This window comes from Neodiprion virginianus, chromosome 2 (assembly GCF_021901495.1).
Source record: "Neodiprion virginianus isolate iyNeoVirg1 chromosome 2, iyNeoVirg1.1, whole genome shotgun sequence".
In the NCBI taxonomy this organism is placed as follows: Eukaryota; Metazoa; Arthropoda; class Insecta; order Hymenoptera; family Diprionidae; genus Neodiprion; species Neodiprion virginianus.
The window spans coordinates 6,456,362-6,480,740 of NC_060878.1; the positions used below are offsets into that span (position 1 = coordinate 6,456,362).

General features: G+C 42.2%; 1 protein-coding gene across 1 annotated transcript in view; it reads right to left on the reverse strand.

Moving 5' to 3' along the window:
* LOC124299218 (uncharacterized) overlaps positions 1–23,852 on the reverse strand; it is a 156,602-nt gene extending 132,750 nt beyond the window's left edge. Inside the window, exons 1-2 of the mRNA XM_046752265.1 lie at positions 23,794–23,852; positions 19,287–19,832 (exon numbers count right to left, since the gene is read on the reverse strand). Coding sequence (XP_046608221.1) covers positions 19,287–19,832; positions 23,794–23,852 — 605 coding nt within the window. The remainder of the gene's footprint in view (positions 1–19,286; positions 19,833–23,793) is intronic.
* Positions 23,853–24,379: the final 527 nt, after the last annotated feature.

The following is a 24,379-nucleotide window of genomic DNA, read 5'->3' on the forward strand; positions in this document are numbered from 1 at the left end:
GGTCGAGGGAGAGTTTGGTTGGGGACTATTTTACTATTTTTTTATGGTAAGCAGATGAAAGTCCAGTTCGTCGAAGCGACGTATCTATGCTAAGCAAATGTAAATGTGAATGTTAATGCTCTGGATTTGCATAATTCGCCAGTGTTTCTCTCTTTTGTTCAGATACACACGTCCAGTCTTCTTCATTCCGTTCGCCCCTTAATATTCTCTTCTATCTGCAGCTTTTTACTCACCCCGGGTGAAATAACAATCACGGCTATTCCCAAACGCCCGGGTATGAAACCCACTGCTTCAAAAATTAAGTGACAATCAGTGGTCTCGCAAACTTGACGCCACATAAAAATTCTTAACCCCATGTAGAAAAGTAGTTAGGTAGTCGCAAAAGACAACTTTTAGACATTTTAACAATATACTTCCTCGAATTGTATCCTTATACCCATACCAAGTAGAGGGTGTCTACATATTATTCAACTTTTTATACCCACAATAACAAAAGAATTATATTTTACATATATCATATCATATGTATGGTGTCGCGTGTTTTCAGTTTTAAATTGTACGATTCGACTGACACGAGACATTCTGGTTTTTACCACTTTTATACTCATGATGATATTTATCATGGCTTCTGACTTGTCCCACCCTTCAATCAATGCTAAGGACAATTTTTACCATCACCTATCTTTTTCTTTCTTTTTTTTCATTGTATATAAGTTGACAGCCTGATGTATGCGTACCTGTTGTCAGAAGTTATCAGCTGCATTCTTTAGAAAGCATGACGATTTGTACAAGCATCTTAACTATTTGATCACCTTTTGTTTGGTAAGATTTTTCTCCGCAAGCTTGTTAAGTGCGACGATATACAAGAATGTGAATTTTTGAACGTACAGTGTAGATGATATCGTGATTTCGGTTAAAACTAAGTACTTCCAGTACACGTCCGATCCACAAAATTGAACGATATTCCTACGATTGCAAATAATGTCATTATCTGGATAGTGCATTAAAACTTTTTCATTTTTTTTTTTTTTTTTGCCCACGACCAATTTCAGCTTTTTTTGTAGCCTTTATTAACCGTGCACGCAAAATTTCTCCCGCAACGCAGACATCCATTGTCCAATTTTGAGTCTGATGAGGTCCACGTTGAGGTATCAAGAATCTCTCCCTTGGTGAAGAGTCGCTCGAAATTCCGGCTACCTTGGGTCCTCCTTCTCTACCAAACAATGCCCTGCGGCTGCGGAATTCGTTACGTGTCGGACTTATTAATTAACGACCTTCGAGCAGAGGCGAGAAACTGTAACGGCTGAAAAGGTCTTATCGTTACGAGATATAAAAGGCGTCAAAAGGTCGGTCCTGACTAGCGCCCGGAATACAAAAACCTGCCTGAAATTTCTAAGTCATAAAGTAAGACAAAGCGGAGAGAGACCGGCACTGCAGGTTGTATAATAAGCAGCTTCTGCAGACCCCGACATCGACTGTTTAGTGAATGGCGATTATATTTGGTTTCAAAAACGCGAGCGCATAATTACGGAAAACAGTATATAAGTATAATTACGTCAATGTCAGACACTCAAAGGATAAACCATCAAGGCTCGATAATTATTTTACCAAGTGCTCCTACATTTTCAGGCCGAAGACGCAAGATCCGTGACATGAATTAATGTCCAGGGTGTTTGTGTAATTCTTTTCACCTTGTTGATCATCAGCAATCCATAATATTGCTATTCAAATGAGCAAACCACCATTTTTCAACCAAACCAATGGATCCTCCCAAGATATAGCTGTTTCAACATCACTGGAGTCCAAGTTTAATCGCGGGGCTCTCAATTTTTCAGAAAAAACAGGCTTTATTACGTGAAAGAAATTTGCATAAGTTTCCTCACCGATGGAGTTGGAAATAAGCAAAGTAAGAAGCGCAAGATCTATTAAATATTCTCATATTCTGGTTTGCCGAAAAGTTGACAATTATTTAGTATCATCGACAATCGATTCGATGGTTGAATCATGCTATCATCCAACTCGGAACTGCGACATACGCAGTGAACTCCAATTTGAACACTGAAACTACGTTAGAAACGTGACGGTATTTTGGTTGATAATTTTGACTCGTGGTTAACGTTGATCCCAACCCTAGAACCGTCAATAATCGATGCCAGCTGCAGTCTCTGTGGTATTTTGGCAGGTGCTCAATGCCTCCTGGCAAGTGCCACAGAGGTTGTGTCGAAGGACTTTAGTGACCGAGGCAAAGTCTCCACGGCCGATGAAGCTATACGGCATGGATTAGCTATAAATGATCCAGCATACCCTGGAGGGCTTCACCCTAGACTGTGGAAGTCGAGACTCTTTGAGTTTGAAGTTTGGAGCGTATGGCTGTGAGGCGTTGAGGAAGTGGTCGGGCCGGTTTGTAATATAGACAAGTCATTTCTTTCCTGGCTGCTACCGACCTGCCCTTCGTATATACGTTTAGCCCAACGGGGCTTCTCCCATAATTTTTTCCACCGCTTTTTCTTCCCTCACTGAACTATCTGATGGAAATTAATTTACCCGGTCAGATGTAGGTATTACGGATAATAGATTAATGGTTCTAAGATGGAAAAATAATTGGAGCTACTATACAGATAGAGCCTCTCGCAGCAACGACCGAAGATCTTCCTCCGGATTGTCACTCGCCGTTCACCATTGACGGGAATCGACTCGCTATCGGTTTAATTGACCTCCAGTCGTATAGCAAGTATTTATTGCCAGTTGAACGTATAAAGCTCGGAATCAGTTCAGCCTAGAACCCATTAGAAGCAGTACCCTGAACGTTTTTACTTCCATCGTCGGCTAATTGTAAGAACAACTCGAGACGAGACATCGTTGCTTGTACAAACTGTATCGCATCCTTCTGCAACTTAGGCTACCCTCTGTTTTGTATATTCACGTTTTGTTTGGTTGTTTCTTGAAACCGAGGGGCTAGTTGAACACTAACGTGTGGGGTGCAGGCCTCAGACCCGGCACACAGAGTCCTCGAGACGCTACTTCTGAAGAGGGTAGCTCCACTCAAGAGACAGTACTCGGAACCCGGAAAACCAGCATAACGGCAACGTCGCGGAGACAACGATTTCGGTGCTTGTAAAAACTTGGAAGGTTCAATATGGCGAATGGCCGATACGTTAAAATTTCAAGCATGCGAAAATAAAATGAGGAAAGATGACTTGTTCGAAATCTTGATCTTTCATTATTTTATCTTCCCATGTTTGAAATTTCGATACAACGGCCATTTGAAATATCGACCCTTCCAAGTTTTGACCCCCACCTTAGAATTTCATGCTATGCGTCTATACCTACATTGTCGAAACACTCTTCTTATTATCTTCGCGATCATTTTCGCATGGTCAGACTGGTCGTTGAATCCTTGGCTTGTTTCACTCTTCATAGATTGGTGAAATTTTCTCTGGAAGATAAGAAGAAAATGGACCATCAATGACCTCGGTGAAAGGTGTCGTATTAATTGTCTCTCTTCACCCGATGACTGAGAGGTCATGGAACTGAAGCGTCGAATATTAGAGATGATCTAACGCTTCTTCGGAAAGCCACTCGATAGTGTAGTACGTTTTTACAGTGCAAGCCGGATGAGAACCGGCTCTGAAATAAAGCCAAATTCATGGTGTTACGAAACCCATTAGACCCAGTCGTATATCTTGCATGGTATACCCACCTATAACCAGTCGGAAGGTGTGAGCAGAATGTATGCGAACCTGTACACGTGCGTAACAGACACGCACACGCGCAACCACGCGTACATCGACACCGGCAAGAAATTGAGAAAAGAACGGATTCCACGTGGCGCGTATCGTGTAAGATATTATTATAGAGACGGCGACGAATAGGCGCGTGCTGCAGCTAAAAATTGCCGGGTAAAAACTATTATCAAGAAGAAGTTGCAGACTCTCGTCTGCCATTAAGCGAAGTCCATATGCTCTGCAGTCTCTTGAAGCAACCTCGTGCGCTTTACCGCCTTTACAGTGATGGTAAGAGGAAAAAAAAAACAAAAGACAGCCACGTTCCGAAACTTTTTTCGATGACTGTACGTCGTTCCTTTCGGTGGAATATCTTCAACTATATTCATATGTATACGCATGCTTTTCCTACAGAGTTGAGCTCACGAAGATGCCCAAGAGACGATTCAAAATGGGGTGAAAATTCTTGTAAAACATTTCACCGGTTTCGGTCGAGATGCAGCTGGGCATTTAGAGTGTATTATCAATGTTCACAAAAACCTTGTTTACATTAAAGTAACTCAGTTTTTGTAAGCTCCAATTGTTGATAACTATTAATGGATTTCACTTTTTGGTCTCTAGTGGAATAATAAATCTTTATATTATCACATGAAAATAAGAAATTTATAGATTATTTTTTCTGATTGTAAGAAAAATAATGTGTGCTAGGAGAAACTCGATTATTGTTATATTTTGTTTATTTTTCTCGTATTAAAAATGAAAATATTAATCCCAACAAGTTTTTCGAAACAATTATTCATTCTGAGATGAAAATAATGAATCGCGCGTAGACTAAATATGCAATAACTGTAACCCGTCACTTCGTGTCACGTATAATTTTATCGTCGGTCTGCGCAATATAGAGTTCAATATAAAAAAAAAAAAAAAAAAATAACAATGTAGACGTCGGTTCCGGATTTCTTTAACGTAACTCGCCGATATTTGAGTAACGGCACGTAATCGATAAATCGTTCACTTGACCTAGCTCGGAAAATGAAACAAGCATTGACAGTGAATCGATCGATTTGCACCATCAGAAACGGGTTTTGTGGTTTTGCGACGAAACGAGATGAGAGTTGGACACGGCAGGAGGTATCGGATAAGTCAACAAGTTGTTTCAATTTGTGGTAATACCGGTAGGATGAATCGGTGTAGAAAGTGTTAGTGAAGTGGTTAGTGCCGAAGAGGTTGATGCCAGGCATTGTTGCGCAAAGAGATGGATATTCGAGGATACGGCCTCGGGGCGTTTGTAAGATCGTGCGAGTCTAACGTCGAAAGAAATCGTTTAAGGAATCGGTAGAAAAATTTTATAACAAAGTCCCGTCGTTCTTGCGGAGGCCCTCATCGATGGACACCTACGTGTACCTACAGTACCACCTACCTACCAATTACGCGGTTCGGCGAGAAGTTGTATAACAGAGGCAGCATAACGGCGGCAGTCTCCTGCAGCTTTGCCTGCCCGTTGATAAAAGTTCATTGAATTCCACAGGGGGCCTTGAACGATTTTTTGCGCTTCTTACGCGCAAGGATTATTCGTCCTTTTTCCTCAATATTATAATTAATAAACTCCTTCAACGCGCCATGAACGCCAGTCTCGCTTCTATCATAGGAGTATTAACCGTGACCTTGGCTACCCGCAGGCGAAATAAACTTGCGGAATAGTTGACTCGTGTGATCACAACCAACGCGTATCGAAACAGACTTCCCGAGTCGAAATTTAGCGCCTACATTTGACGCGACCGAGGCTTATAGAAGCCTACTTTGAGGAAAACTGAACCTAGATATCCTGAATCTCTTTTAACTGATTGAATAAATAGAAAATACGATTAAACGCATGTGTAAGCCAATTCCTATTCGTCGGGATTTTAAATTGATTTCATAAGTTTTAATCATATTTTCTGTACGTCGATCATAATCAATCAGAATCGATGGACCTTTATCAGCGGGGTAGGAATTTGAGCGTTAGAGAAGGGTTTCAAACGAGCAGGTTCAACCCTGCTTCTAGAGGGTTAAAGGAGGTTCTAAACAGACACTACCTTGAGCCTGAACTTGGTAAATCGGGAAATTTCGGACATTTCTAGGGTCAAAGTATGGTATGAGATTACACTGAAATGGAATCTACTTTACTATTCTTAAACCCTACCCAGGGTTTCAAGTAGACACCAAATTACGAGTCGGGATTTTTCCAACACTATTCGGACCATGAGGCTCATTTTTCGTCGCCAGCTACAAAGTTCGCCGGCATATATAACGAACGCTTCGACGTAGGCACGCATCACTGATTCAAGCATAACAGTTACGGTTAAACGTGTGATAGGTGGAATTTTAGTTCACGTGCTTAATGAGTAATTTAGGGGCATTTGGTACGCACAAATCGCCACGAATGATTTTCTCACTCTTCGGTCGGTTAAGGAGCTGCCGTGATGAAATTACATTTTTTCTTTCTTTGCACTGTTTCTTTGTACTCTCGAATACTCGTCGTAGCTTTAGAATATTTTTCCTCGTGGACGATTTCTTACCTTTCATTATTTTGCTCGATAGCAATAAGTATACAATGAGTACGATTTAATTAGATACAAACACGCTTCAAGTGACTAAAGATACATTTTAATTTTAATTTCAACCTGATTTTAAAAAATCACCTTTTTTTTTGTTTTACGATCTTATAAATTTGGCGACGAGGTTATGATAATGACAATATGAATAATTTAAAATTATCGTTAGCTTAGTGAGAATACGACAAAAATGAATCAAGATTTTTGAAACACGTCTATTCCAATTATCTAATTCTTGAAGTGAAACTTGATCTGAAATCAAATCTATTTAAATCCCATGGTGCAACTTAAAAGCTTACTTAAGATACTGATACGCATGTTTAAGTCGCAGAAGAGTTTTAAATTACGACTCTCGTGAGAAAAAAAAAAACTCGGTTAATCTTTTTCCACAACTCCGCTCCCCAAATACTTGTAACTAATTATTGCAATTATAACCAAACGTTCGTTTACTTTTCAGGGAAAAACTGCAACACCTCGAAACAGATATCTTCATTTCTTGTTTATCTTTTTTCTTGTTTGCAGTTTGAGAAACAGTGTAACCATAAGCTGGAAGCTCATTTGTCTCGAAGCCTGCATCAGACTTCATGTCACCACGCATGTTCAACACGTGTATTTTTTTACTACGTTTATTATTTCGTTTTTGTCTTCAAAATTTTTTTCACTCATGTTCATTAATTTTTCATGCATCGTAATAATCGTATCGTAAAATGTTGGCATCGAGCAATTACTCACCGATTCGAAGTCGTTGGAGGGACGAAGAATAATGATTATTTTTTGCAGGGAATAAAATATTTACCAACAATTTGTTACGACTATACTCGCGTTTACGGTAGTTGTGAAATATCGAATTGAGAATGCAAATATCTTCATTTCGTTTAACTGAGTATAATATTGCAGGATTTGGTGCATAGTTCATTCGAATTAAAACTCTATAACGTGAATGTACACTTTAGCATCGAGTAAAGAATACGGCCCTGCCTATGCGAACCAATATTCCACCTAAAAAAAAATTCAGAAGCGTCAAGGTAACTCTTGAGATGAGCTGACACTGGGTAGTTACAAAAAAAAAAAAAAAAAGAGCGAGAAAGAAGAACTGAACGCAACAAAGAAGAAACAGAAACATACAAAAAAGTGCTCCTGAATTATAAAATAGAAAAGAACAATACCTGTCGCTAGTCAAATGGCAGAGCGAGATTTGGCCGATTGACCAACCGTTAACGCTCGATTAAACGTCTGCGAGAGTTAAAACCGATGCGGCCTTTGTTGAAACAAATCTACAGCTATTGAAATGTTGAAAGACGATACGAGTTGAAATTACTTTGCTCTAACGCTGTACGCTTTTCGATTTTCGACAAACTGTCTTGATTATTCAGGGGGTCGTAAGAATTTTCACGAACCGAACATACGGACCTGGGTTATAAGTAATGAAATCAATTTCTTATAAATAACCAATGTGGACAAAGATTGATCTCATAGTCAGAAATTTCAACCTATATTAACCACGATATGATATGATTACACAGGTTTGCAAAAAAAAAAAAACATTCTATTCAGCTGCATGAGAGGTAAATTTTATGCTTTCGAGTGTGCTGAATCCAAAAATGACTTCCATTTCCTTCCTTCGAGTAGAGTATTTTTTTTTTAATACAAGGCGTTGGCATAAAAAAATCATAACAATATTGATGAACCACGATTTCAATACAACGAACTAAACAATATTTCCAAATAAAATTAAACAAACAATTTCTTCATGAAATTTACTTAAGATTCCGTGTTCATTCTTTTCACTTATGAAACCCTTTCTTCCTCTCTTCGATACTTCTCCGAACACGCTTCGGCTTTCCATTTTCTGTTTCCCAGTTTGTATTTATTCTTGAGTCTCATTCTGATACATATTAAATAAAAGTTAGAAGTCACTTTTCCGTAGGATTTGTAGAATCAATAATAGGATACCAAATTTCGATTTAAACAGAAATTTCACTCTAAATGTAACTAAAAACACGAGTTCAAGAAAAAATCTGACGCGATGGAACTTTTTGAGTATATTTTTCCCGGTTTCAGTGCGTGTGAATCTATAAGAAACAGTATGAAAAACCTCTGCAGTTTTTTGGTCACAGACGTGTGTAATTATAATGGTACCTCGAAGCGTGAGATGAGAAAAAAAAGAAGAGAAAAATACGAATCGTTATCGGATCCAAATCGAAGACAAAAAGTTCAATTTACTCCCTCAAGTCTCAGTAATTCAAAGCGTCCGATCCACTTTTACTTCTGACTTTGCGATCATCTACAATTATTGGCGCAGGAACTACAACGCGATGCCCGAGGCTCAGCCTGATTACACGCTCTTGTGATATTTACTGCAATGGCCGATAAAGCAGGTGTTCGAAATGCACAGCTTCCCGTGCAGCATATTACAATGCATGTGTAAGGAGTCGTAAATGCCCAGAGGATCAAGTGACGTACAAGCTGGACCGAGAAGGAGAAGGAGAGCTTTTCTTCTCAGCTGGTACACAAAAGTGCAAGGGTTGTGTCAATATTTATTATTTACATCCAACCGACTCACGGGTCACTTTCAGAAGAATACCGTCCGCATTGTGTTATATTCCAGATTTTTTCGAAGGTTTCCACATAAAACTCAAGAAAGGCCGCCGCATCCTTGCACTTCGTACATGTTTGGTCTGTTTCAACAGGTTTTGCCGCCATGATTGTTTCGACAGGAAAACCACGTCCCATTTTTTAACATATATACACGCAACTCATTCTCGACACAAAATGGAGGCACTAGACAGACTCTTAGGTATGTACCTGCTTGAAGATGTCCAGTATGTTTCAAACGATTAGCAGAACCTTACCGACGAAAAGCGAAAGAGAGCGGGACCAATGCGGCAGCGTGACGTCATTGTACTGTACTACGAGCCGGTTTCTTCCCTGCCTTTCATCACGTATTTACCGACGGTGAATAGCATGTCATCCGTCAAATTTGTATCACACTTGGCATCAATCCCTGACCATTTCACAACACACATTGTACCCGTTACCTGCAGTGTGTCTCTTTTCGCTTGTGAATACCGAACTCGTGTGTTTTGAATACTCGTTACTTCAGTGAGGATAGGAAGCAGGTGTATGTCAGTGACGAATTTTTACAAATTGAATCATATTAGTTCCTGTTACGGTATCTATGAAGTGTGATGTCGTCCTGTGACTGAAACACGACGTGTGAAAGATGCACTGGCATGCCTCAAGTGCGATGGTATACAAATTCAATTACTGTGCTTATGCGATTTACTCCCGATGTCCGTAAGCCCGACGTAATATCTCGTATAACGAACGGATATAGCCGGTTACTCAACGCCCAAGAACGCGACATTCTCTTTTAACGTCCAACAACGAGCTCTCTACGCATAGCAGGATTGATGGACTTTTATTGTCATCCGTTAATTACTCATTTTTGATACTTGTGAAATGAAATGTTATTGCAGCTGACGAATAATGCGTGAGAAATTCTGCGTGAATAAGATGTCTGGCCGTTGGAATAGCCTGACATGATACATAAAAATTAATTCCCTTCATTTTCATCCATAAAAACTGAGTTGCGTCGAGTTGTTTCGAGATATCCTTGTACAAATCTACTCTTGTAACATTCGACAAATCTAAATGTTCTAGTATTAATAAAATCAGGAATACTATTCCATCCAACCCGCTAATAATTATTATTGTTGGACATGTTGACGTGTAAACAATCGTGTATGCTTATGGTGAATCGAAATTTGTTGCAGGCGATTTTCAATCATCAGTTGCAGCGTTCGTTTTGATATTCCATATCAGCCAAATAGTGTCGGAGGTTGGATAGTTGTAGTAGTTGATCGTTGTATAACGGTTAATCGATTGTTCCCGATGAGGTACAATCGCTTCGCGAAGATCGAGAACCAGAGTAGCGCTACTACACACACATATAGGTAGACAGGTATGTCTCTATAGGTAGTAAAGAAGAATGACTTTTCTCGTTGTCGCTACACACGGTTAATTTATTATTTACATCGGCGTGTATGGCACCACCTGGCTCTTGTAGTTGCTGCTGTTGATCTCTGATAAATTTTTGATTATTCGGCTCTCCTTCTCTCCCACCCTTCCTTAAGGTATGTATTATATTAAGTTGTCCGCTCCACGCTGGTGACGTATAGCCTATCCGCATACCTTATCGCTGCAATGTACGTGTAAAATCAAGCCATTACTCTATGCGCAATATATACATACATGTACACCAACGAAACAAAGTACAACGAGATCTTCAGAGCTTGATAAAACGAACATTGAAATTTATTGAACTGCAACGCAGATAAGTACCGGTCTTCTCGCTTCTTCTGGAAGTACCAAAAAATTGACAATCCCCTCTCTTTGTACTACGTCACTGCACGTTAACGATCTTTAGGCGAATCGATCCATACTCATTTTCAATGTTATATTTTTCTTCGTTATCGTAAAAAACAAGTGGACGACAAGTGGAGCTAATCAGAAGAGACTCGGTGGATTACCGAGAGCCTTCGACTTCTTCCTAAATGGCATCACCTCCCTGAGCTGCGTCCGTTTCTCGTCAGTACCTGACTGTGGCTCGCTAATCTCAGACTGCAAATGGTCGACTTGATCCTTCCAAAAGTCTCTTAGCATCGAGACTCGTTCCATTTCTCGTAGGACAGGTCTGAGGGGTGAAACACACGTCCGTTAATATCGTAAACTAGTGTTACGATCGTTGACGAGGGACTGGAACCACTCACGTAGCCAGCATCAGTCCAGCCTGTTCCCGCTTCCTCAGATACCGATTCCGCGTGTTCGAAAGCTGAGCTCGCATGGCCGAAAGATCCTCGCGGCGTTTGTATACCAAGTCAATAATTTGATCGTGGCGAGACTTTTCGCCTTTGATTTCGTCGTGCAAAAACGCGAGTTTCACCTTTCCGTGAGTAATGGCCGCCATGATGCCGCAAACTCTGAGAAAGATTGAAGCTGCGAATGGATCGAAGTCCCGATCAAGCGAGTTGGAAGACCTTACCGCACCTTACCTGCTTCGCGCCTTCTGGAGTTCCTTGTTACGCTCGTCGATCTTAGTTTTGGCGGTGAGATTTACGGACAAGTCGGCCTCGTAGTCGCTGATCTTCATCCCGGGACCGAGGGTCTCGAGCCGACGAATCCACGCGTCGATTTCTTCGAACTTGTACCACTGGCGAATGAAGACGTACCGAGCATGAGCGACCTGCTTCCGCCGCGCGGTCTGTCGGCGTATCATCTCCTCGACGCGCTTCTGGGTGAGTCGGCGTCCCGTGGTGGCGAATACCAGATCAACCGCGACGGCGTTTTCCCTCGAGGTCAGATCACCGAAGGCCTCGGCATCCGCCGACAACCTCTCCTTGACTCTCTCGCGTTGGACGTCTAGTGCGGCCTTGATCTGATCGTCCCGAGCGCGAAAGTTCTCAGATTCCTTTCTGTAGAAACCCAGAAAATGCATGTATCGCTCTCTTTCCGCCTCATCCTCGAGGTTCGAGCCGTCATCGATCGGCGGGCTTCCGGTTACTTGGGTCTGAGATACAGTCAGATGTTAGAAAACCTCCAGGAGAGTCGAATGCAGCAGGGATTACGGATTCTGACCAGTTGGAGGTGCCTGAAGCATTTGAACTCGAGGTACTTGTTCCGCAGACTCAAACTCGGTCGACCGCTCACCAGCTCCCGTAGCATCGTTAGCATCGCGTTCCTGTCCCCATAGATCTGAAACATATCGCGATATTCGAAGAGGTTGGACGCAGCTTGCCTAACCGGATCCTGGAATTGATCGGCTCAAACATCAGTCGTACCTCTGATGGAATCTTGGACAGATCGGTGTCTGATTTGACCTTGATATCTTTGATGGTCGGGAATTCGTAGTCCATAAGGACCTTCTCTTCTACATAACGGTGGTCCTCTTCGGACTCCTCTTCTTCCTCCTCCACCATCTCCTCCTCCTCCTCCTCCTCCTCCTCCTTCTCCTCCTCCTCCTCCTCCTCCGCCTCCTCCTCCTCTTCTTCTTGTTCCACTTCCTTTTCCTCCTCTTCCTCCTCCTCATCCACCTCTTTCTCTTCTTCTATTTCTTCCTTCGTTGGCCCAATATCCTGTTCCTCCATCACCTCTTTATCCTCGACCGTGTCTTCTCTCACTTCATCCTCGATTCTGCCTACCTCGTTCCCGTTCTCCAGCGAGTTGTCCTCGTTCACATCTTCGTTTAACGAATCGACGGTCATGCTGAAGTGCATGGGACTGGCTGATGGACCAACGACGTCGTTTGCGAACGTTAGCATCTTCATCAGTTGCATTTTCGAATCCTTGGCCTCTGATCCCGTATCCAAACCGTCGTTTTGAGACTGGGCATTGCGCGGTAAGGAAACGTCCTCGTCAGAGGCCGCCGCCATTTCGGCAATCGACTAGATCCCGTGATGGTGCAGTCCTTAAGCCGACGTCAGAGAATAATGGAAATAAAACGCTGGCTGAGTAAAAACTATGGATGATTTGAAACCTGCAACTCTAGGTTATTGAACGAAAAACGAAAATGGCGAAAACATCGCCGCCAGCGACGGAACGAATCGATTAATCGGACTAACTGTCAGCGAAATGAAGATAGGCGTGCTCCGTAATATCTGAATACGACTTGCGAACTCAGTATTCGAGGATGTTCCCAACATTCAATCTTTCACAGACGACGTCACAATATCCTGCTTGTCTGTATCCGTTTCGCGATGAGAGACAAGGTCGCACAGTCTATGGACAATTTCAGACGATCACACCGGACTTCCGAAGTCCTGCTGCACTTATCTTTCCCAAAGCAGTCCTGCTACCGCCCACTCGACGTCAGATCCAGACTCCCAATTCCATCCGGTCCCTACAATCTCTCGCCAGCTCCTCGTTACGGGATTGGGTAGGTAGGTACGTATTTTATCACTCCACGAACAAGATCGAGCCTCACGTCGTGTCCGCCGGGCCGTTACCCCTCGGAGTCCGTGAGGTCCGTTCTCCGCCGAGGATGAGGATTCCGTACCTACGTACCGGGATCGAATGGCGTGGGCCGTCGCCACTGCATTCCATCCGGAGGTTCAAGGATCGCTGCTGACGGTGCTCACTATGACGTCTGACTCGTGCTCTGGCGGGCACCAAGACTTCAAGTACCGCCTATGCTGTGTCCGGCTGTCAATATTTCGTCTTCCCCATTGAGCATGTTATCATCATTCCTAATTATACACTGGCGGAACATTGCTCTCTGCCTTCGATAGAATACCTCGCCTGACTGGCGGACCGCAAGCGCGGCCAATGAGTCGAAGAACTCGAACGGGTAAAAGTCGTTCCAAGTGCTTCACGACTCGCGGTTATAACTCCTGTGAAAAAGTATCTCACAACAAGCGTAACACTTGAAGCAGCTTGTGCGTCACTTTCATGTACCCCGATTTATCTTCTCTTAACGAATAAATACAAGCACACCCGTCATGTTCGCCATACTCTTACGCTGTGCTTAAACAAATGGATTTGAAAGATTGAAATATGCTCTTTCTCAATGTCTATCATGATAACTGCTCCAATTTCATCTGAGCCAGCGATTTCACGCACTTCTTATATCCCTTGGTACTGGTATACATAAATACCCGTGTTCAAAACTACATTATACGAACATTTAAGAAGCTAATATAGTGTGTTCAACGTATACAAAGTCAAATAATCCGTTTGCGAACTTATTTTTGTAGAGTGAAGTTGAAAAGAAAATCCACTTAATCACAACGAGCATCGTACGGAGATATCTTCCACAGGCCATAACACTACGTTCAATTTTTGACCTCACACATACTTCAGGGTGATGTCCGTCGGTCTCTAACGTTCGATTTCACCGTAATTATATATAATCATCGAATGGAGATGCTACCTGCAGTGGTGAATAAATTTGACCTCTTTCATGCCTGCACAATAGCAATATGCTATCCCCTATTTACCTCAGGCGCCTGCAGAAGAAGACTACTCACGGGTTCGACGTATAGCCAAAGGTTTTTACTGCACCTATTATTACTCGGAATAATTCACCGTCGCACCAGGTGAAAATCTTTTCAACGGGCAGATCGAGTCTCGGATAAACGCAAGTGCGCGCGAAGGCGAGTCCCATTTTACGCCGGGGTCGTGACCTCGGAGGGTCGATTTCACGGCGAGATTACGAGCAACGCGACGACCGGCGTTCTGCCCTCCTGGGTTCACTGGGCATCGGGTTGCATCGACGTCTCCAAGGACCCCGGGGCCCATCCGAGGGGTCAATGTCTCTTGGTGCGGGAGGCCCGATAGAGACTTGGAGACCGAGGGGGAGTGAGAGAGAGGACGGGAGGGAGATAGAGGGGGACGGTGCGCCCGCGCCACGAGCCTCGGGGCCTGAGGGGCCAAGGATATCATCTGATCTCACCGGGTCCAAGATGTCACCGGCGGTAATCCCCTGATACCTCGAGGACAGGACCGTGCTGTACGAAATTCTCCAGCTTCTCGATGTCACTCACATGCGACTAACAAGAAAGGTACCCGAGCTGTACCTCGTCAATTTTCTTCATTCTGTAATATGTTGTCATGTACATCGGAAAATACTGGACACGCATTTTTTTTAGATATGTCGATTTGGTAGTTTATCCGATATAATCCATCCGTTAAATAAACCAAAAAAAACCAAGGGATGGTATCGTATATCGATATTGGATGATGTGTCTAATGGATGTTGTCAGAAAATATACCTACGTCAATGTCGGAAAAGCCAAAAAAAAAATCGATTCGAATGTAATAAGGAAATCTTGAAATAATCCAACTTCCTCTACTTTGCAGAATATGCATTGCTTTGCTTATTTCGTTACGTTACATCAAATTTTTGTCTTCAATAAAAATAAAAGTACCAGACGTCTGGATCATGGATTCTGCTCACATATCTAGGATCATTTCCTTGGCCTAACAGTAACAATGATGAAGAAAACGACACAATTAGTGGCAGTGACAACAATACGAATCACAATAGGGTGGGATTTGTGTTGTTCGATCAATTCGTTTACCTACTTTAAACAAGTCTTCACATGCATCAGCGCATGTGCAGCTGTGTGCATTTCACCGTAAAAACAACACCGCTCAAATTTCGACGGAGGCTGCATGATATGCAGCGATACGAGGGCCCCCGTGGCGAGCTTTGAGTATAAGGTATATCTAACGATGAGGGAGGGAGAGAGAGAGAGAGAGAGTGCGAGAGTGAGAGGAAGATAACCGGGGGCAAGGAAGCGAATGGAAAGCGAGAAAGAAGAAATGAAAAAAAGAAAGCATCTCCAGAATGACCCCGGTATCTGGTCCCGCAGGGTTATTCTATTTATATCAACGTCCCGGCTATATTTAGCCCGCCTTAAGCCCTACAGGAAAGTATGAGCTGAGGGCCAAGAGGGGTCGGATGAGGGAAGGGGGGGGTGAAGGTCTAGGGCCGAGAATCCAGCTCCGTGGCCGAGGTGATGGTGCCCGAAGATATCACTAACTGCTCGATGAATACATTACCGCCTCCTCGAGTCCGGCGGTATGTCGTACTTTTGCCCTCAACCCACTCCTGCACCCGGGTTCCATACCTTCGTCCTCAATACACACTACAAGCGTATAATGCATTCGGTGTGTCTAAGGAGAAGGACCGGCGTCCCTCTGTCCTCCTATCGCCGTACCCATACCCGAGTTATCGAAGTATGCGGGAATTCTTCCTATATACGCACACACATACACACACATACGTTTCAGGCGAAGCCGGTCGCGGTAAATGGGACGGAGTTAACGGAGGAGATCCGCTTCCAAGGAGTAAAAATTCTCTTTTTATTATTCTCACACACGTAGTGTGTCGATTATATCCGCTATATGCGATTTTAACGAACCACCATAGACCGCTGATGTAGGGATTCTAAGTACTCGTCGTGGTCATAAAAAGTTTGAAAAAAGATCCACTCCTCCGTCCTCCAACCTCACCCTGACCAGACTCAACGAAGGAACATGTACTCTCTAAATCCAAATCAATGAGAAAGATACTACTGGAAGTAGTAATCGGTGCGCCCTTGGACACTGGCAGTGTGAAATCGTCTGACTTTTGCAGCGGTTGTTATCTGATTGGAAATGAAAATCTTCTTCGCGTAAGCTTGCGCGAAGTAAAAAAGAAGCCTGGTGAAAAAAGAATGGAAAAGATTGGGGTGTTCATCACGTGAAAGAAACCCACCTTGGCTCATGTATGCATGTATGGTATAAGAACAAAATGAACTGATTGAAAACTGAATAAGGGACCTAAACGATTCCCAGGGTACTTATACTAGTGCTGAAATGCTCTCTCTACACACCTGCTTCTTGAATCGGTTCTGAACGGCTGAAATTGCAGCTCCGATGACTGCATGGTTCTGCATTTATGTACAGGCTCACTCTGGCAAAAGGCCCTGAAGGGAACACACTTAAGCGATATACCAGACGCAGAGCTATTACATCTTCCCTACGACTCGGAGCGAGTTCACCAGAGTCGTGGTGTTAAATCATGCCAACGGTACGAGGTTGCGAGTCGTTGAAACTGGGATCAGGATACGCGTTGACCTCTGTGGCGTCTATGGTGCCTCATTCCTCTTAAAGAGATCGGTTTTCCGTGGTGAAAAAATTTCCGTCGTTGCACCTACTTCCTTGTGCGGTTGTTCATAAATATTACAGAATTCGAATCCGACGACCGTGTCAGTTTTTATTTTGAGGTATTAATGTATGGAGATTATATGTGGGTTGGAGATGTATTACGTGTATAGGTACCGAGGCACTTTCATTTCGGCAGGAAGGTATTATCGAACGACGGGACTCTAGACCGGGCGACCTTCGGACGTTACATTATCCCCGGACATGCAGTCTTGGTTGAGAAAAGTTCATCCGCACGCGCCTTCGGTCCTAAAAAATACCTCGACTTCAATTTCTCTCACTGTATTTACAAGCATGTACTTGTCTATCCAACGAAAGGTAAAGTTTGTTACATACGTCCCGTTGGAAAGACCATTTGAGGAGAGAACTTCTTTTCGACAAAACTTGCCACATAACTGTGACAATACCTTCGGTTATCTGAAAGCTGTATTCCAATTCTTTTACCAAGTAATTGAAACTGATTATTTCTGCGTCACTTTACACCGCCCGTTGTCACCCTTGACAGCAGCTTTTACATTGACCGCATGCTTCTGCTATGACCAAAGATGCTCCAAGGATTCCTGTATACCGTTGGCTAAACATACTTTAAGAGACAGCCATAGTATATAGCGAGTGTAATAAAACCATTGTAAAAAATTCTTTCGGGATCCAGAAGTCCTCCTAAAGTCCCTGCCGTTAAGGTTTATATACCTACATCCTCTAAGAGGCTCAAGTATCGGCTAGTGAGTAATATTTGCCAAAGTACGGATGTGGCTCGCTTATATACAAGCCGTGCGACTTAATCGCGAGTTACGGTAGTCGTTACGCGTCACATAAACTCGAATATACAAACTTTAATTGCGTAGCAATTAAACGCAACATGTTGCATGCCGTGGACTTGGATCATGGTACCTACTTTGTAAACTTGTAATTGAGCGGAGAGTGTACACGAAGAAAGCGAACGACGCAACGATTCGAATCATGACTCAGGTACAAGTGCACGTATACCTTATACATCGAGCATCTAAATTGACGGTAAGAACCAAGGACCACACGAATTGATTCTCGATTTCCTTCAACTGGACGGCACTTTACAGTTTTCCTATAGGCCAAATATGCCACATCCTACGTAACGCGTGCGTTGAAGGAAGGAAAAAGTTACGGAAATCCATGGAACTCGGAAGTTGAGTTCTTCTCTAACGTACACGGAGCACGTGGGAATACCTTCCTCCTCTCGAGCTAACCGTTAATTAGTCGTATTTAATTACAAGATCCAGTAACGCGACTGTCGCACCATCGGCAACATCTACGTACCAAGGCGACTAACGATCGGCTCAAGAACCTGAGTCTGTACGAGGCTTCTCCTTTATCAACTGGGTAAATTTTTTCGTCGAACTCATACGCTGAACATTACGTATGTATAATTTGTCCGATTTTAGTGGTAGTAAAGATAAAGCTCGTCCTTCACACAAACAGAGATACCGACAATTTCAGAGTTTTACGATACGAACAATCAAAAATTATTAAGCTCCAGATTTTTTCATCCGATTCTAATTTCTTTGATGTTATTTCGTTCACCATAGGTAAAGAGGTCTCCGGAGATCGTATGAAAGATTTGTCTTACAAATTTCTCAAACGTTCCTCAGAGTAATTTTTGGGAATCTGGTCAACGATCAAAGCCAGTCCAAAACGCTTATACCCGTATGAAAAGCATCGGAATTTAATAATTTCAAACATTTCTAAGAATATTAATTATATCCGAGCTTGCGTTACTTACTCGTGTTCATCTTTCATACGTATTAGATGTTTCATTCGTGTTCGCCATGTCATTACGAATGACATTGTTGGAGGTTTTTCACACGGTTTTATCTCTCTCCCTATGTCACATTACGTTATATTATATTATATTACATTAAATTATAAACAACTTTACAAGCAACTGTCGCTCTAATTTTCCTAATCTTATATTTACAAATCCTGATCTCTATTATTACTTCATTGTTAAGCACTCTACCTGCACTGTATATTTGAATTCATTGTTACTACTATTACTGTTACCATCGCCACCTCAATTACTATTGCATTTTCTGTTTGCCTTATGGTCACACCACGGCATAAACAAAATAAGCAATCAATAAATCCCTAATTTATTATTCCAACGAATCATATCTCACTTCGCGGTTTATCCCCACAGAATATTATCTGCAGCGTCTCTGTGAAAAAGATCGGCAAAAGTGTTGGAAAAAAAAAAAAAAACAATATATATAAATAAACAAATACTCACCGATTTCCTTGCCCCGCGAGTATAATCCGCTCCTCCTGCGCTTCGTTCAGGGAGTGTCGACGACGGTCGCGGTTCCGGCGCCGCATGCTCTTCCCATCGCTGCTGTAAACAGGCCCGCCGCGTTTTAATACCGGCGGAACGGGCGTCGGCGGCGTGTTTTTCCCCCAATAATTATCACCGTTCGACCGCGGCCGATTGTGGCCTTGAATTTCGACCGGGCTTACTTTCCGCACAGCAGCGCCATTGTGAAAGGAACGACCGTGCTCGCGTGGCAGACTGCAGTAGAGGTTTTGCGAGGCGTACGTTAACCTGGGCGCCGATTTTTCAACGCCCCCTAGAACGGCTACGCCTTCCCTGCCGACGCTGCCGACGCTGCCGACGCTGCTCTGCACGTTCCGTTTCACCGAACCGGAGCTAACCTCGTGGCTTCCTCTCGATCCTCCGAGGTGTTCTCTCAGCCATTTTCCCAGCCCACCTCCACCCCCACCACCCCCGACACCGCCGACGCAACTTTCATTCGCACGCAAGTTTTCCGACGCTTTGCTCCTGCGAAACAAAAAACAAACCATTTTTTTCATCAATTTTATACAATAGGCTAAACATCCGATTTGGCTAACACAGTACAGCAACTTTTCACACAAGTTTACGAAATTTAGATGATTCTCTGCACGCAAACTTCAAAGTTGAAGTATTTAATTTATTTTTTTTTTTTCTATATTTCCCTGTTTTTTCCCTCTTTTCTTCGTCAGATTGAATGTTTGTATGAATAAAATTGTTTTCAATATTCACTCATTTCTGCACATATCATTTCACGTGTTTCAAAATTCTCGACAAGATTTCGTTTTTTTAATCCGAGTATTTCAAGAACAGTTTCATGAGGCAATCGTTTTCTTTTCCGACTTCACTCAACACCTCGAGAAAGAATTTAAGCTTCTCAAAAATCAATTCTAAAACTAGAAAAAAAAATACTCAATTATTTTCGTCTGATCAACGAACGTGTTAAAATTATACATAGAGTGAAATTGATCTTTGTTTTTCACTGAGTCAAATTTCCAAAAGGACGAAACGTTAATATTAAAAAATTAAAGAATCTCAATTTGAAATAAGATGAAACTGTAAAAATATTCGAATATATATTCGTAACTCAAAAACCATTGTTTGAAAACAGAGTTGTTCGACCTGAAAAAATTTTCAATCGCATCAAACCTGACGTGTTCAAATTTGGTTCAGTCGGCATGAAACGCTCCGTAGATATATTTTTCATGTTTACCAAGAGACCAATTTCAGTTTATCATAATGATATTTCATATAAAAGTATCGTAAATTGCTGCGATAAAATTTCACCGTCATCGAATTTCCTCGCGAGACAATCCAGCTCCCGAAAGATATTGCCCCGCGAGTACAAACCGATAAGGACTAAAAAAAAAAGAAGGACCAAATTGTGAGAAGAAGAGGCCGGGGGAACGGCGAGAGGCCGTTGAGGATCGCCGAGTGGAAAGGGTTCCCAAAAAAGGGCGGGGGACCGACGCAGGTTGGTCAGGGAACGGTGACCTTGGCAAGGGCAGGGATAGTTCTGGTCATTGCCGCTGAGCGCAGCATCGCGTTCCGCGTTGCGCAGCCTGCACGATTCCTGATGCGGGCTCCACTTTTTAACCTTCAATTAAAACATCTTCCCCGCCTCGGAACTGAATCCGGAATTGATTTTCATCCCGTAGTATTGATGAAAAATCGAACCTTTTCCGTAATCTAATCACATAATTATAATATTTACGTACCTACTTAATGTCGTTGAACCCTTTTACGTACTTGTCGTTTAACCATTGCAATCGACTTTTAATTACCGTCTTACGAGAAGAAAAAGATTCACGAACGAAGGATGAAAAGTTGGGCAATTATTTCTGATAAATAATTGTAATTAGCGAATTGGTGGGACGTATAAGCATTTTTAATAACGCTCCATTTTAGGAGGATCGGTATACGAATTCACTTTGACATTTGGCGAGAAGTGATTCGTTCCAACTTAATGATTTTAGACTATTAAAGACGACAAGTCAACGCTATAATTGGTACGACGAGTTATTTTACTGTCAGCAATTAATGATGGTGAAAGACGAATTAATGATTTCCGATATTCGGGTGAAGTTGGGCGTTTTTCTGGTAGTGTATCGGCCTTACTACAATCACTGTTATCTCTCACGCTGAACACCTACTGTGTACAACTCTTATGTCACACTGGGGTCCGATGTGCAGCGTAAGGTTTATAGACTCTCCATTTGATTGTAAGAACGAAGGTTTTTTTTTACAGAAACTCGTACAACTAATATTCATTCGAACTTTCTCGCCCGATAAAATAGATTTTTTCATGTTTTGAAGAGTTTGCGAATTACAGAAACTCAAATCAGCTGAACGATAAACTCGTAACTTCACAAAAATCGATCAGCTTTATTGACATATGATATTTAATTAATTTCCACATTACTACCATCATCATGAAATAGTTTCCGAAAAATCCATAACCTTCAGACCTTCTACCATCTTGTTTGTAATTGACATAATTGTACCAACTGTAAAAGTGACAGTTCCTTTATGAAGCAGATGTTCCCAACACGACGTAAACTTTTTATTACAATTCCTCCATTTGTAACAGGGGTTAATTTGGTCGGTTTACAGTTTCGTCATGTAACGAGAATGGTTTACAGCCGTGCATGGAAACGATGAGTCCGATTCCACGGACGGAACCGTGTTACAATTTAAAGAATCGTTTCAATTCGTTGATCCATAGTAGTTTCCAAAGGATATTTCGTCGCATGTGGGTAGCTGATTAACGAACTCCACAATGCATCATGCATAACGCGATCCTGCTCTGAAATTGAGGCTATTGCTGCAGGTGTCACGCCACTGCATAAATGCATAAAATTCCGGTTTTTCAACCCCGCTTCTGCAACCCGCGAGTCTCTCCCTGTTATCTTGCCAACATTTTCGTACTTCTCTCTTTTGCAATTACGTCCAGCGTAGAAGTTCGTGCCCGCTAACAAGTCGGCGTATGCGAACTTACAAGGCGTGTGCATTAAGAGTCCGGAGGACGTTTTTCGGGTTTCATTTGAACCGAGCCATCGCACTTCGCCGACACGAACGTGCCGAGTAAACCTTCATGCTGATACTCTTCGCCGTGTGGGAAGTTCAAATAAGTGAGTCCTGTACCTACACTAACAGGGAAGGTATCCCAGGTCAATTGCTCCGATTTCATTCCTTTTGCAATATGTTATAGTAGACTAAGAACTAAACGACATGTGTTTTTTTCTATCCGCCATTAAACACTTTAAGTGGGTGAAACAACCCTCCAAAGTAAGTCATGTCAATTTGGCGATTTGGCAGTTTGTCTTTTTTTTTTTGTTTTAATTGTGAAAACGACATTTTTCATTTCTCGTTATGAGAAAACTTTTCCAGTTGGATTGGTTGAAAAATACTATGTTCTTGTGGTAAAACTGTCAAATCGCTCCTTGACATGCTTTACTTTGAATTTGTCGCGATAATGGTTTCAATAACGGTGGAATTACAAGACTATGTGTCGCTGTCAAGTATTTAGCATGATTATATGTATAGTTTTCACTACTACATTACATTTTCAACTAATGGCAAGACTACATCAGTTTTTTCAGTTTTAGACTAAATTATTAGACTAAATTTTTTCAGTCAAATGAACCCTCAACTTCGATTTATTACGGCATCGACATCCAATTATCGCTACAGTTAAACGACGAAATAAAATGCTAGGGTCCATAATGGAGAACTGCTGTTCGTTTTATACCGAAAAAGATATTTTTGGGTTCAGGTAGGAAATGAAAAAAGTTATGAAAGAGTGTACACTAACAACGAATGTGAAAATTTCTCTCGATGCATGCAGAGTTCTTCGCCGTTTTTCATCGATGAATTACCGTCCCTGTAATGCAATTATGCCAATCTGAAAGCCCACTGAATTAATCTTCGTCATTTCGTTCGACGTGACGAATGACGTCCGTCGGCATTTCTCTCTGTATAAAATATTCGCTAGACATCTACAGGGGTAGATGAGTCACGTCGTTCAGAACGCGAGACGTTTAATCTGGAGATTTTTAATCGCCGCAGTTGTAATTTCCGAGCCTTTTCATCCTCTTCGATGACTGCATATCGAAACATCTTGACTTGCTTCAGGTATGTATATATATATACATATATATATATATATATATGTATATATATGTAATACTGTACATAAGCTGTAGTAGCGGGAGAATTGCACGCAATGCAAAAGCTCTTTTCACCCGTCGCTGAATTTAATTAAAAATTCATTTCCGTGAACGGTAGCAATTTGCCAATGTATTTCAGTTTTATTCATCCGGACACGGATCTTGCCTCGCTGCTTATTTTTCACCAGATCCAATATAAACGAATGCTCGTCGTGCAGATTTGTACGCGCGCTTTGCCCTCAGCGTTCTGCTCGTTCTACCACGTCCAATTCTCTTTTTACGCTAGAAGATGACTTTTATTTGGTTCAGGCATCGGGTTTTTCGTCCCCTCGAGAGTCATTTCGTCGTTTTTTTTTTTTTTTAGCTTTTTTTTTATTCCGTCGAAAATATGCGAAGGCTAAAGTGCAGGATAAGCCTCAATCGCAATGATATATTTACAACGTGACGAAACTTCTGATGTACAAGTTTCATCTCGATGAAGCGAGCACTCGCGGACCGCTTCGAGCTGGCTGTTGTTTCATTTTTTCCCCTTTTTCCATTCTTCTCGATCCTTGCAGTATAAGTCCTTCGTACAAAGGGTGCCATATAACGATGTTGTGCTCGACTGGATGCAGTCTTCATGCTTCGACCTTACCGTGAACCCAATTATACCTTGCGAGTCGGTATAAGACACGCGTCAAGAGCAAATGTACAACTATTCTGAGATCTGTCTTCGTTGTGAACTTGCCCGCGTGATTTTCGTGCGTGAGATTGACCAGTTCGAAAGCGAGAGAGAAAATAAACAGATCACCGAAAATGGGGCGCTGGTCACATTTTCGAATTGTTAAAATGCCGAATGCTCAAAACCTCGAACGTTACCAACCTTCA